Source organism: Pipra filicauda, unplaced genomic scaffold, assembly GCF_003945595.2.
Source record: "Pipra filicauda isolate LSUMZ 115617 unplaced genomic scaffold, ASM394559v2 scaffold4_size7858003_pilon, whole genome shotgun sequence".
Taxonomy (NCBI): domain Eukaryota; kingdom Metazoa; phylum Chordata; class Aves; order Passeriformes; family Pipridae; genus Pipra; species Pipra filicauda.
The window spans coordinates 937755-952127 of NW_024104643.1; the positions used below are offsets into that span (position 1 = coordinate 937755).

At 35.0% G+C, this 14373-nt stretch overlaps 1 protein-coding gene across 1 annotated transcript in view; it reads right to left on the bottom strand.

Annotated features, from left to right (window-relative positions):
* Nucleotides 1-14373, bottom strand: part of PTPRQ (protein tyrosine phosphatase receptor type Q) — a 135014-nt gene that overhangs the window by 112518 nt on the left and 8123 nt on the right. Inside the window, exons 6-15 of the mRNA XM_027747790.2 lie at nucleotides 12037-12223; nucleotides 11618-11902; nucleotides 9331-9615; nucleotides 8462-8731; nucleotides 7036-7296; nucleotides 5417-5547; nucleotides 5125-5254; nucleotides 3504-3654; nucleotides 2907-3013; nucleotides 2329-2426 (exon numbers count right to left, since the gene is read on the bottom strand). Coding sequence (XP_027603591.2) covers nucleotides 2329-2426; nucleotides 2907-3013; nucleotides 3504-3654; nucleotides 5125-5254; nucleotides 5417-5547; nucleotides 7036-7296; nucleotides 8462-8731; nucleotides 9331-9615; nucleotides 11618-11902; nucleotides 12037-12223 — 1905 coding nt within the window. The remainder of the gene's footprint in view (nucleotides 1-2328; nucleotides 2427-2906; nucleotides 3014-3503; nucleotides 3655-5124; nucleotides 5255-5416; nucleotides 5548-7035; nucleotides 7297-8461; nucleotides 8732-9330; nucleotides 9616-11617; nucleotides 11903-12036; nucleotides 12224-14373) is intronic.

The following is a 14373-nucleotide window of genomic DNA, read 5'->3' on the forward strand; positions in this document are numbered from 1 at the left end:
ACACTGTCTAATGTGACTGGCTGCTTGCTCTATGAGATCCTGAGCAATAATACCATGCCATAAAGATCAATATTACAGATGACAATTATTTTCCACAGGATGGTAAAAATAGCATGACCACATTCAAAAGTGTATCTGAACAGTTTCAAAACAGGAACAAGATAGTTGAATTTAATTTTAAAATTTGTAAAAATATGCCAGGCTACACCAGCAAACAGTGTTGAGAGGTTAACTGGCTACTCTTATCCATTCAGATCAATGCAACTTTACACTACTGAAGAGAGAAGAAATATCAAGGAACTATCCTAAGGATACTTAGATTTCAAGGTTTAGGTAAGGATATAATTGAAGTCATGGGAGAGAGAGAGTAAAATAATTGAACACTGTAGTACCAGAGTATAAACCGTGTAGACCTTTTAAGGAAAGTACTTTGTCTCATTGTATACTAAAAAATATCCTAGACTAGTAAGTTAACTGTACAAGATTATGTCTCTAAATCTATATTGATTCAAATGACATGTTTAAAACAACACTACACTATCACAAAGTTTTATTGACCACATTATTGTACCAACACAGTAGCTGCAAAATGCAAAGGATGATTCAAGACAGATTGCAAAAGCCAGGACACGAAAGGGAGACTGGTTGCATGTCATAGTGAAATATGATCCATGTACGAAGTATTTAGATGTCATACTGGATTTTTTCTGAAAGAGAAGTGAGAGAAGCAAAATAACTCTAGATTTTTTTGCAAGTGATATGATTCAAACTACAAATGTTGAAGAGCCACGCTGTTATATCAGCTTCTTTGTGAGAAAAAAATTAAAAGTCCAGTGTAGTGAAATTTAATTATAAAAGGAGAGTTACTGAACAATGATCAAGCAAATTAAAAGAAAATTATGGAGAGTATCCAAAACTGTCATGGTATAAAAAAACATAGAAATGCAACTTTGACACATAATATGACTCAAAACTTTGTAGAGGGAACGCAGAAAGAGCAAAACCATTTGAACAGTAAAAAGTATTACTTCGAGAATGATATCATTAAAAACTGCAGACCTTGTCTATACAAGAAAAATAAAGTCTCTACGCTTATGTAATTTATGCAAGCTAACTTAAGAAGCACAAGGAAGCAAGGCAGAGCAGAAACACAGGTTAGTGGGCCAAAAGAGACTGAAAAGAAAATTGAAAAGGGTGTCATAACTTATAAAACCAGTGATTTAAACACACAATGAGCTTATCTGGATGTTGGAGAGACCACTAGCAGACCAAAATACAAAGTGAAGACTCAGTGTAGACAAGGCATCTGAGAAATAGTAACTGAACTATTTGTTTCAATGGTTTACACAGAATCATTATTAATGAACTATGAATTCTCAGTCAAATTGAGTAGTCTTGAACTGAAATGTTCACAGAAGAGGTTTTAAAAATAGTCTGACAGTAGTCAGAAAGGTAGACAGCATGCTATTGCCTAGGAAAGAAATAGGAAGCAAAACAGAAAACGCTATTAATCATCTGATTACTCCACTGTGTACCCACACCTATGTGAACAACCAATCTCAAGAAGGATATCAAAGGCTTAGAAAAACTAAAGAAAAAGATAATAAGAGATGTAGAACATCTTCCATAAAAGAATGCTGCTTAAAAGACAATTGAGAAAATTGAAGTTTATAAAATGTAAAGTATGGGTATGGTGAACAGGGAAGTACCAGCTATTTCTAATACTTTTTTAAACAGGGCATAAAAAAATTCTAAAGTATAAATGATTGAACAAAGTCAGGAATAGTAACTAGTTTTATTTACATATAACCAAATCCTTAAACTTCTTAATGCCCAAGGCCAGGAGGGTATGGGCGGTATCAGATGTTTCCAGTTTTGTTTAATAAATTGCTGTATTAAAAAAAAAAAAGTTTTATTCTGTAACTTTCTAAACAAAACATTTAGATTCTTCTATATGGAATGTATTTTTTATCTTTCACTGTAATTAAACGAATTTGTATTACAAATTTGGAAAGCTAAGGAAAAAAGATTACATTGCAGTTGCATTCAACCCGTGATCTGTAATTTTTTTTATTGCACACTAGCTGAAAAATCAATTTTTGAAAGCTATGAAAAGTATAATTTTAGAATATTCTTTTTTTTAAATTGTTATGCAATAGGAAGTATGTATTTAGCTGGCCTTTCCCCATAGCAGTATTCCCTCTCATACTTCCACGGGTTATACAGACAAATGTTTATTACTGGGTTTGCAGTACGTGCAGAATGATAACTTCATTGAGAAATTACCAAAAAAAAAATTACATTTGTTTCTTCCCATCCTTATCTCACCTGAAACATATCAAATCCTCCTCTTGGTAGTTTCCAAGAAAGATAGACTGTATTTTCTTCTTGTCCAAACACCTGTAAATCTGATGGTGGACCAGGATCTGAGAATGCAAAATTTAAATTTAAAATTATCTATATTAATTTTAAGGAAATTGTCATTTGCAGAATACACTACTGTAATTCATTATTTTATAGTTCCATGTAGTAATAGATTTCATTTTGCACTTAAGAAGACCTTCAAATAAATGAAAATTGTCTCCACATATTAGCAATAGAATCAGAAATAAAATAAAAATTTGTAAATTTTTATGGAAAATTTTATCGTCCTAATACTACTGCTGATTCAGTTACTGGCAGAACCCCATTAAATACAGATGAAACTTGTTTGTGTTTTAAAAGCTTTTATATGCTTAGTAGCTTTCAAATATGTTTAGATTGAAAAGAAAGACTTACATGAATTAATCCAGACATTATTAAGATGCATTGATTTAATAAGGAATAGCTTTTCTAAGACAATACCTTAAAATGTAACAACCTTAGTTATTTGAAACTGTGAAAAGTCATTAATAAACTGAACCTACAGGTGTTAATCTTGAGGACGGTAGGGTGACTCCTTTTTAATCCGTTCGTTGTCACAATACTGATTAGGAAATCAGTGCCTGGCAGAAGATGTTCAAATTTGTACATTCTACAAAGATTAAAAGAAGAGATTGTGTTCTTTAGGATTCTAGAAATGCACATTTCTTCATATATTTAATTTTTATAGTTTTATGGATATTATTTACACATTATGTGTATACACATGTTTATATGTTGTCACTCAAAAAATATTTTAGTATTATGAAATCTTAAATAGGCTGCATTACACTATGGTTCACAGTAAGTTCAAGTACTAGAAAGTCCTGAAGTATTAAATTAAACATCCAGAATTGCACACAGGTTCTACTACTGCTCACTTCAATGCAGTATTTTGTTTGGTCTTCTTTGCACAAGCACATCATATGAGACCTCCAATTTGTTAAAAAAATGCAATTCTTAAAGTACATGGTATAGTACCATATGTCAACTAAATTATCAAATACACATATAAATAACAGGACAGGCTACTTATTTTAAATATATAGTGAAACAGCTGCTTTGAGTTCATATCAGTTATTTTTTAAATATAATCATCATACCTTACATCAGAAGGTAACATTTTCTTCTCATTGAAGTCTTTACTATTTATTGAAAGAACATATCCATCAAATATATTTTGGGCTGGTGGCCAGGTGACAGTTATTGATTCAGAGTCTCTGCTATAGTTCAGATATTTAGCTGCACTTGGTACTGTGAGACAATACAACAAAATACATTGATTCAAAAAAGCATTTTAAACACATTTCTTTTTGACAGGCCTCTCATCATCAGAATGCAATGCAAACTCCACAAAATTTATGTCATGTCCCTCCTTATCTCAAGGACATACAGACTACTACAACTGTGGTAACGTGTACAGGGACTTTAGTTATCCAGGAGATCCAGAGCCAACTGTTTGCTGCTCTGTAATGCTACATAGTGCAGTTCTGATATCACTGATGTGGAGTTCCTCAAAAATGGACAATTCCTCAAGAAAAGAAATGTCAGTATAAGAGGTAGCATACTGGACAGAGACCAAAGTCATGAGTAGCACAGTGTCTCTTATTCAACAGTGACCAAAAGCATATGTCTCCAGAAAAGCAAGAATTGCATAGAATGGTAATCCCCTTCTTAATCTCCCAAACTGCAGTTTGCAGCCCAAGAACTTCATGAGCCAAAGGTGATTTTTTTTAATTTAGTAAACCTCAGCAGATTTTTCTTTTGTAAATGTCTTTGGTCTCCACTTGAACATATGATCACAACCATGACATAAAATATCTTGGGGCCAGAAGTTCTGCAATTTATCTGCAAATTTAGTAAACAATCATTTGCATTTGTTTGTTTTCTACTTTCTCTCTTCTAGTTTCAAGTCCTTAGTTCTTGAAAAGGAAATGCCAGTGAATTATCATTTACTTGCTCCATATTTGCCTCTCCATGACTTGTCCTCTCAGAAATTATTTTACATCACACTTTATATTCCTGTATCAGTTCTACCTCACTGGTACCTTAAATGCAACACATTACGTATCTTCGATCACAGATGTTGAACCATTTCAATCACATCTACTATGCTTTATTTTTCCACATTAGGTTAGAGGAAAACATAACATGCCAGATCTAATAGCTTGAGAGGCCATGTTCTTAGGTTCAAGCAGTTAGCAGTATTAGAATAGAGGAGAACTACACTGCTGAGAATCAAATGTCCTAAATGTAGAAAAGCCCAAATTTCCTTGTGATATACAGGGAGGCCAATGAGAAAACATCATAAAACTAATTTAGCTCTGAACATTTAAGCATGTTCAAACTCAGCACTGAAGTGAAAAATGAAGAATTAAAGAGAAGTCTAAGAAAAAAAAATTGTTTTCTGTAGTGCTGGTAGCCAGTGCTGGTGCGCAAGTATCAGTTACTGGACTGTACGGCTTGTTGAGTCAACAGGAAGTCAACATTGGTAGTTCATCGTACACAGGAACCATATTCAGATTCTTAAAAGTCACTTGCAGACAAAGAATAAGAAAACTAACAATGTAAGTGAATAATTATAAGAAAATAAGAAAAATTTGTAAGAAAATTATGAAGATGGTTGAATTACTTTTCTCTGAGACAAAAAGGAAATTCAGAAAGAAAGTAAGACATATATAAGGAGTAAAACAAATACTAAATTTGACAACATTGTGGTCTCACCTGTGTCTATTTCCTTTGTCACAAAAATACTGTCTCTGAAACCCTCTTTCTCTGTTCGAATTGCAAAATTGTACAGCTTACCAGGACTAAGGTTGGAAAACATTGCTGTTTCTTGCTTAACCTTCTGGACCTAGAAATACAAATACAGTTTTCACAAAATTGCTTAAAAAATTTTCTTATCTTATGTAAATGGTATATCCAACGATTTTAATGGTGGATATAGCTTCTTCTTAAGAGAAGACTGACAAATAACTGCATTGCTTATACACAAGTGGTGTTCTAAAAAATATACCCTGAAAGCACTTGCACAATTTGTGCATATAACTTCATATTGCTCAAAATCTCCATCAGCCCGATCCCAAGTAATCTGTATTGAAGTGTCAGTAACATCACCTTCTCGTACATTGAGCGGAGCTGCCAGACCTACAGAAAAACATAAAACACATTACAGTTCAATCCAATACTTTGTTCAGTCTAACACTTTTTATATCTCCTGTGTAGACATAAAAGCGAAGATAACCAGTAATAGATTCAAACAATTAGAGGGCAAAATCTGATCTCAGGCATGCAGACACACAGCAATTCCAAAATTGAGAAAGGAAAAATGGGGAAAGAAAAAAGATATAGTAAAATTACTTGCTTCTTTATCTTAAAATTACATGAGGCTGAACACGCACATCTCCAAGGACAGAGCTGGCACTCCAAGGTGGGAAAGTGCTCCAGAATTAAGTTGATCCCTCCAATACCACCCCCATAACGGCCATAACGTACTTAAATTTTGTCAAACAGCTCAGCAAAACTGGGTATATCAGGTTAGACAAATATACTTTATCCCTAATTAGTATAGTCTTGTCAGGTACAATTCAGATCACTTTAAGGAGAAGTATCCACTCTTCTTTACATCTATTTCCTTCCTATCACAACTGTTTTTGTCTGGAATATACCAAAATGTATACTTTTTTCAAGAAAAACTGTGTACATGTGAGGGATCAGGACTTTTTTTTTCTTCCAAGTTTTTGGGGCCTCAGAAGAGATAGACAAAAATTGGGTTTTCTAAGGCAGTTTGCCACTAAATTTATAAAATCCTGTCACAGGATTGATCAAACACAAAGTTTTTATTGTGAAAATCCTTGAAAGCTGATTTTTCTTAAAAAATCAGCTTTCTAGTCTTACACAATCTAGGAAAGATTTTTCTGTCTTGCCATCATTCTCCTCTTCTTTCTTCCTTAATTCTTCCTATCCTATCTTAATTTTTCCTTGTATAAAATTTCTACTCTGAAAGAAACAGAGCAGAAAAGAATTTCAAAGGAAAATTATAAAATGGGAAAAGAAAATCTTATGGAAGTATAAAGATAATAAAAAATAGGAAAGTCAAACCAGAATTTCAGCAGGTATTTTTAAACAGTTTTGAAGTTCCTACTAAAATTTTGTTTTTAAAACCTTTGCTAGAATTTTTTTTAATGTCTTTGTTATTGAATTTATTATCTTGGAGAATCTCAGGGTTTTTATTACTTGCTTAAAGATGCATCAGGAGGAATGAGCTTCATAATTTCAAGACACAGAAGTAACTCCATTGATACTCATCTGCTTGTTTAAAGTAAGCTGTCAAAATATGTTTTGCTTCCTATAAGGACAACAATTTAATACAGCCCCAAATCCTGAAATACTTGCTAGACATTTTATAGACAATATAAAAACCACAATTTAGCAACTTTAGAAATTATAAGGTATTGTTATAGTCTTGTTTAAAAATCAGCTAATGTTAGAACAACTACAAATTGCTTACAGATATATCAAGATGATTTGTGAATAGGATGTCTTTTCTATCGCACTGAAGTAAAAATAAAGTTAAAAAGGTTCAAAAATCAGGATTTTATATGGTGCAATTTTATAAGAACTTAAAATACTTACATGTTTTTACACCATATATATGGTGACAGGAGCTCAACATTTTTCCACTTTTTGTGGAAACACAGAAATCATATTCTGTTCCTGCAGTAAGGTTTTCAATTGTTATTTTACCATCACTTTTTAAAGTGAATGTTGCATTAGGTCCTTCTTTACTTGTAACATAAATGCCATCAAATACTCCAATATCAGGCATGCGAACAAATAGTACCACAGCATTGCTATAAAGCCCATAAGGAACTACAATTTGAACAGGCTTGGGCTCTAAAAGAAAAAAAAGAAAAAAGAAATTGCCACATGTTAAATCAGTTGAAAATAAATTAAATAAAAACCACATAATGAATCTGAAGCAACTACCCTGAGTTGCTGAGAAAGATGCTTGCCCAGTGCAAAAACTAATAGCTATCACAGTAAAACATCACTTCTCAGAAACAAAGAACAACCTGATCTTTTAAGTTTTTATTACTGGAATTGTCTTCTCAACCAGAACTGCACTAAGAAGGTAAGGAGGATAGCTGGAAAAATATACAGAAATGTGAATATGGACAGGGAGATGACCATGGAGAATGAGATAGGTTTGATGGATATAACATTGACGTGTCTAGTTTTCTTCCCTTACAGTTGACTCTGACAGCTGTGAAATATCTCATCTAGAATTTTGTCATCTGTGTCATGAATGAGGTATTAAATCTAATCCTATAAAAAAAATTCTGAAAAAAGATTAAGACTGCTACCCTCCAAAATACTGTAATCGTTTAGAAAAAAAAAATTACAATGCAGCATTTCATGTATCTATAATCTGACAGCTGTAGCCTTTAAATACCACTTGAATACCAAGTGAATCTTGCCCATTCCTTTCACATATGCAAAAAATTTAAACTGCACCAAAAGCATTTCAACATTTTGGTAAACTAAGACCCTTCAATAAACCTTTCCCTATGGATGGGGAAGACCCTTTGATAAACAATGTAAAGCTTTTACTTTTCACCTACTACTACTTCTAACTCTTTCTACTCCTTTCCTACTGCCCTCTCACTAATGGTAGGGCAATTTCTTTCTCACAGTTCACAGAACAACTAATGTATCTCCAAAAATAAATAGGCTGTTTCAACCATTCCAGTATTTTCCTATTTCAATGCAAATCAATGATTCACCCAGTTTCTTTTGCCATTTGTAACAGGATTTCCAGCTATGGTCCTCATTGCAGTTGTCACTATTACCAATGCATTTTCCAAGGCTGTACCCTCCTTGCGAAAATTGTTAACTTTTCTGTTAACAACTAGGATTGGATCTGAACATTTTATATTTTAGTTTTGATCCTTGGGTATTTAGCAAATTGATTTGATCTACAAAATCTGTTAGACGTAGCAACAATAGTTAGACCAATGTGGGCTATAGTCTGTAGTTTCCACCATAAACAATATCTTACTTAAAGTGCATTGAATGGTCTTCAGTTCACTCATAGCTCCATTATTCACACTTGCCACTGCTATTTCATAAGTCGTTCCAGGAATTAGGAGATCAATCTTAAATTCTTCTGTATTGTTTAATATAAACTTTTTAGTTTCACCCATGTCTGCATTAGGTTTTACTTGAACATAGGATTCCTGACACTCTTGTGGCAGCTTCCAGCGAAGGATCACACTCTCTTCTTGTACATCCTCTGGGTGAATATAAACAGCTGTCGGTGGACTGACAGCTTGATTAAAGAAAAAGATGTCAGTATAAAACCATATATCAAACTTACAATCAATTTACAATCACTTCCCAATGTCTCTGGTTTATTTTTTTCTTCTAAAATGTCATGATTTTAGAACTACTGATTCATTTACTTATTTCTTAAAATGATTTACAGGCAGATTCTGTTTTCTGTTTTCTCATAACAAATAGAGACTTATTTTGCAAGCATATTCCATTCCACTGGATATATACAGAGTAAAAAGATGACACAATCTGAGTCACTGTATCTATTATTAGAAGAATAAATTAATCTGTTTTCACCTAAAAAAAAATTAAGAAATCACTCTAATGTTTCTACTTTGCTCAAATTAAAGACATAAACTATAAATCAGTATTTCTCAAGCAGAATGTCACTTCTTTATCTCATACTAATATGCTGTAAGTAGGTAAATGAATAAATAAATAAGGGTATTGGTATATTCACAATTCTGGAAGGTTCTGAAGAATATCCCAACAACCACAATCTGTACAAGGCCTTAAAAATACCTTTATGCCTTGTATTTTCAATTGAAACTCTGTCTAGCAAAATAAAACATCTTAAAAAAATGGATACATCACCTGTTGTGACTAATATAGGCTTCTCATGGCAGCTGAGAGTTCCTTTCTCTGCTACGTTCTGTAAATATACCTGATAATGATGATAAGGTTTTGTATTTCGTATGACTATTGAAGTCTTGCTTTTTTCAACTGGTAACCGTTCCCAGATGTTGGTTTCAGTATCCAACACGTTGACAAGGTAGTAATGAAAAGAAGCACTGGATGAATGCTGTGGAGGATTCCATTTTAAATGTATTTCTGCAGATGAAACATATGTAGCCTCTAACTTCTGGGAGTGCAAGGGCCCTATTGAATAAGATTAGGAATAGAAACAAGACAATAGTGACTCATGCCTTTCACCAATAACTGTGGGATATTTTGGGGGTCTTTTTGCTTGTTTGTTTCTTTGTTTCTTTTAAATAGAGCCTGAAAACCTCACAATACATGCTTACACACAGGCTCAAGAGTATTAGAGCAAATCTAACAAGGCAACCTTGACAGCGTATTAGTGACAGTGAATATTGACACATAGAGAATACTCCTACTCTCTAATTGAGGTTTTTTCTGAATCACCTAGATCTTCATGTAGAACTCAGTCTCTGAATTTAGGTCATCTCTTATATTTCAGTCCGTTCAGAAATACCATCTAAGACAAATGGTATGCATTACCCAAGTTCATGGAATCACAGAATCGTAGAGTGGTTTGGGTTGGGAGGGACTTTAAAGATCATCTAGTTCTTACCCCCCTTACATGGGTAGGATCACCTTCCACTAGACCGAATTACTCAAAGTTCCGTCAAGACTAGCCTGGTCTTGAACACTTCCAATGATGGAGAATCAACCTCTCTGGACAAACAGTTCCAGTGCCTCACCACTGTTTCTTCCTATTACCTAATCTAAACCCACTCTCCTTCAACATAAGGCCATTCCCCCTTGTCCTATCACTACATGCCCTCACGAAAAGTCCCTTTCCAGCTCTCTTGTAGGCTCCCTTTAGGCACTGGAAGGTACTAAAAGGTCTCCCTGGAGCTTTCTCTTCCCCAGGCTGACAGCCCCAACTCTCTCAGTTAAGGCCTGTCTCCACAGGAGGGGTGCTCCAGCCCTCTGATTAACATAGTGGCTCTCCTCTGGACTCATTCCAACAGGTCAGTATCTTTCCTGTGCTGGGAGCCCCAGGTCTGGACACAATACTCCAGGTGGGGTCTCTCACAAGAGCAGAGTTGAGGGGCAGAGTCACCTCTTTTGATATGCTGGTCACTCTTTTTTTGATGCAGTCCAGGATGCAGTTGGCTTTCAGGGCTGCAAGTGCACATTGCAAAGTCATATTGAGCTTTTCATCCACAAAGACCCCCCAGTCTTTCTGCCTAGGGCTAGTCTTGACCCATTCTCTGCCCAGCCTGTATTTGTGCTTGGGATTGTCCCCAACCCAGCTGCAGAACCTTGCCCTTGGCCTTGTTGAACTTCACTAAGTTCACACAAGCCCACCTCTTACAGTTGCTTTGCATAGGAGAAAGCAGGAATATATTTTCTTCATTATAGAGGCAACTTGCATTACAAGGTCTTTTAAACAGAAACCAAACAATCAGATTATAGAGAAGAGAGTTTGGTAGGCACAGGATATGACAGAACTTCCAAGTGCACCAAAGCCCAGAGGAGGAAGTGAACTGTACAAAACACATATGATGGAGAAAAAGAATAGCTTCTTTCACCTAAGGATTAACCTGTATTTTATTCTAACTCTAAGAAAATAGACCTCTATCTACATTTGAACTGCCTTGCCAGGATTGGTAAAAACATTAGGGCAGTACGTTTTCTTTAACTTCTGAAAATGAGAAAACTTCCCCAGCATCACCAAAACAGGACATCTCCACTTGATCACCTTTAGGTGAAAAGGCATTTTTCATGTCTACCAGCTGGTAGGTTTCATTTGGCTTCATTCAGCTAGACTTTACCAGAATACAAGTCAATTGTGAATGAATTTTACTTAGGACATATTGCATCACACAGCAGGTCAAAATACAATGGATTTTTAAACCATAGAGATCATCTTAATCTTAACTGCAGATAAACAGGGATACCTCTGCTTGTTCTGACATAATCTTTTACTTCCGATTTGAAAATATGTTTCTGAATTTCATCAGCATAGCCAAAAAATACTTTACTGCTACTCTGACATCCAGCTTTACCTTTGGACATCAGTAGAAACTCTGTGAGTAAAATTATTGTAATAATGAGATTTTAAAATATACTTCACAGAAACAAAATTTGTATGGTTTTGTTATTACTGCTACTTATTTTTGTTACTTACTTGTTTCTACCTTCAGAATTGGACTTAAGATAGACTGTGCTCCTTCTGAGTTCCTTGCTGCTAATAAAAAACTATAGTGAAGGCCAGGAGACAAGTGCACAATTTCTGTTTGAGTTGTATTAACAGGCAAGTTCAGAATGTATGGTTTCCACTGATCAAAATAGTACTTGATTATAAGTGCAAAGCCTGACTTAAGCCACATGCCCATATCACTCCACATAAATACAGCTTCAGTTGTCTTGACATCATGCACACTAAACGTGATGTTCTCTGGTACCAAAGGTACTGAAAAAGAAAAGTAAAAGTGAAAAAAAATTCATTAAAGCCTTTTTTTTATATATATTTGTATCTTCAAATATAAATGCAATCAGGGGAAGGTTTTTAAAAATAAATGCAAAAGATTGAAAAAATATAGTTACATTCATATTCACAAATATATGGCAGCTGTACATAGCAGAAAAATCCTGTGAAGAAATAATCTGGACCAGTAGGATCTCTCTGAAGGGCATAGCAGTCAGTTTGGTTTTCTGGTATCATTGACAAAGATGAGATACCAGCTTTTAGAAGATAGGGAGATCCATCTGTCCACAAGAGCTGACCTTCTTCCTGGATTCAAAAAAAAATTTAGAAAAACATGTATTTTTAGATTATAATGATGAATTATTAAGGCTTTCCTCATTGCAAGCATATTTCCCAAATATACAAAACTTACGTACTTCATTTATACAAATTAATTATATAGGAATAAAGTAAATGTTTCGGTGTAAAATTCTATCTCTTCTATTACAAAAGATTACAAGCTAATAACATAACATAATATAAGCCACATGAGTATGTTTCATCATTACAAACAAGCCTTTAAAAATCACTATTAATCAAATAATTTAATAATCTTGTATGGATAATTGTCTAAAAATGTCATTCACTTTAAAAAAAAAAACAAAACAGTGTAAAATAATCATAAATTCCGTCTGAAAGCAAAAATATTTAGCTGAAAAAAAAACATGGCTAGATTCACAACCGGATGAGAAAATGTTATCTTTCTCCTTTCTCCTGTTTACTGATCGCTCAGCATTTAGGACACACTCACACCTCCCTCCAAGTTTCTTACCTTTGAGGTACTTTCAGTTTTTCTAGCAGAGCTCTACAGGTACTAGACTGGGGCAACATGATATTTTGGAGGAAAGATGCCTGTAGAATATGCTTACAGCATTGCAACACAGATCCCTCTAGTGGGAGACAGGTTTCAGTCTGCACTGCACTAACATATACTAACATCTACAAGGGCTTAATAGAAAACCCAGCACATTTCTGCATGGCATTGAGGCACTCTCAGGTAGTAAACTTGCATAAAGTGCTTTCAGGCATAGCAAGTCCATGGTCCTACAGCCTAAGTAAATGCTTTAAGTACTGTAATGGAGAAAAGTTGAGGTACCACCATCATTTTAAGTCTTCTGTTGTTTACTCTTTTATTAAAGATGTTCAAAAGTGGGGAGGAGGAGGAGAAAAAAGGATTTTTTCCATTGCTCTGGGAAAACAATAAAAACTCATGTTTGTTGAGACTGTGACTATTTTTTTAATTAATTTGTTGTATTGAAAAAAAAAATCAAATGAAATATTGTGATATCATTCATTTCCCCAGGAAAGTAAAGAAGATTTTCAGTGGTATGAAATAATTCAACTTGACTTTCAGGAGGACTTGTGAGTATACTCTGCCATTTCAGAAACTCTATATAGATCAAAATTTGTTTATACTGATCTTCTTGGTCACCGGAGTTAACAACAAGCACAGGAAATCACAAGATACTACTATGATGCAAACCTCTGCAGCAAGGTTTGTAAGAGAAACCTCAGTGAACAATCTTTGGCTACCTTTACCACTTCCTAGCTCTGAAGAACTGCACATGTCAGGAGGGACATGATGGTACCACCAAAGCATTCCATTCATTCTTATCCAGGGCACAGACCTACCTCTCCAGAGTCTCTGTAACTTTTCACAAGAATGTTCAGCCTCATCAGGAATGATTTTAATTCAGATACAGATCAAAGTAGGGTTAAAGAAGAAGACACTGTGAGAATACAAATGCTACAGAACTAATGTTGCTCACAACATCGCTAATTTTTATCAGTGTCACAGTGCTTGGCACTGAAGGCTGCTGAAATCTTCTGAGTAGGTTATAGTCTCAACTTCTTCTCATTAAGTATTTCAAGTCCCATGGGTCATCATGGCCAGTCTTCGCGAACGAAGATTTGGGAAAGGTCATTACCCTTCGAGCCTGCGCAGTGGATTTTTTAGGTGAGACACAGTGTGCGCTGAACTGAGCCCACCCTTTAATACTGAGGTTCATCTGCCGGGGCCAAACGAGCTTGGACGGTGGCAGCGAGGTCCTCAGGACGTAGGTTTGTTTAGAGTGACCTTCTCTTAGATGGATGGCCTTACAGGGCTGACGAGCTCCATCTGCCCGGAGGGGTTCCCTGACCAGGAATCGAACCCGGGCCACGGCAGTGAGAGCGCTGCATCCTAACCACTAGACCACCAGGGGGCACAAGTCCCATGGGTACTCAGAGAGAAAAACACTTGAAAACAGAAATTTAACTCCCTAGTGCTTCAAATATGAATGAGAAAGAAAAATAATTTAATCTGTATTTTTTATTCAGATTTTAAACAAATCCTGCAGCTCCTGGTGTATGTCCCATGATCTTTGAGCTCCTGAGGTAAGTACAATTTGATGCAAGTACAATTTAGAGTTCTCATA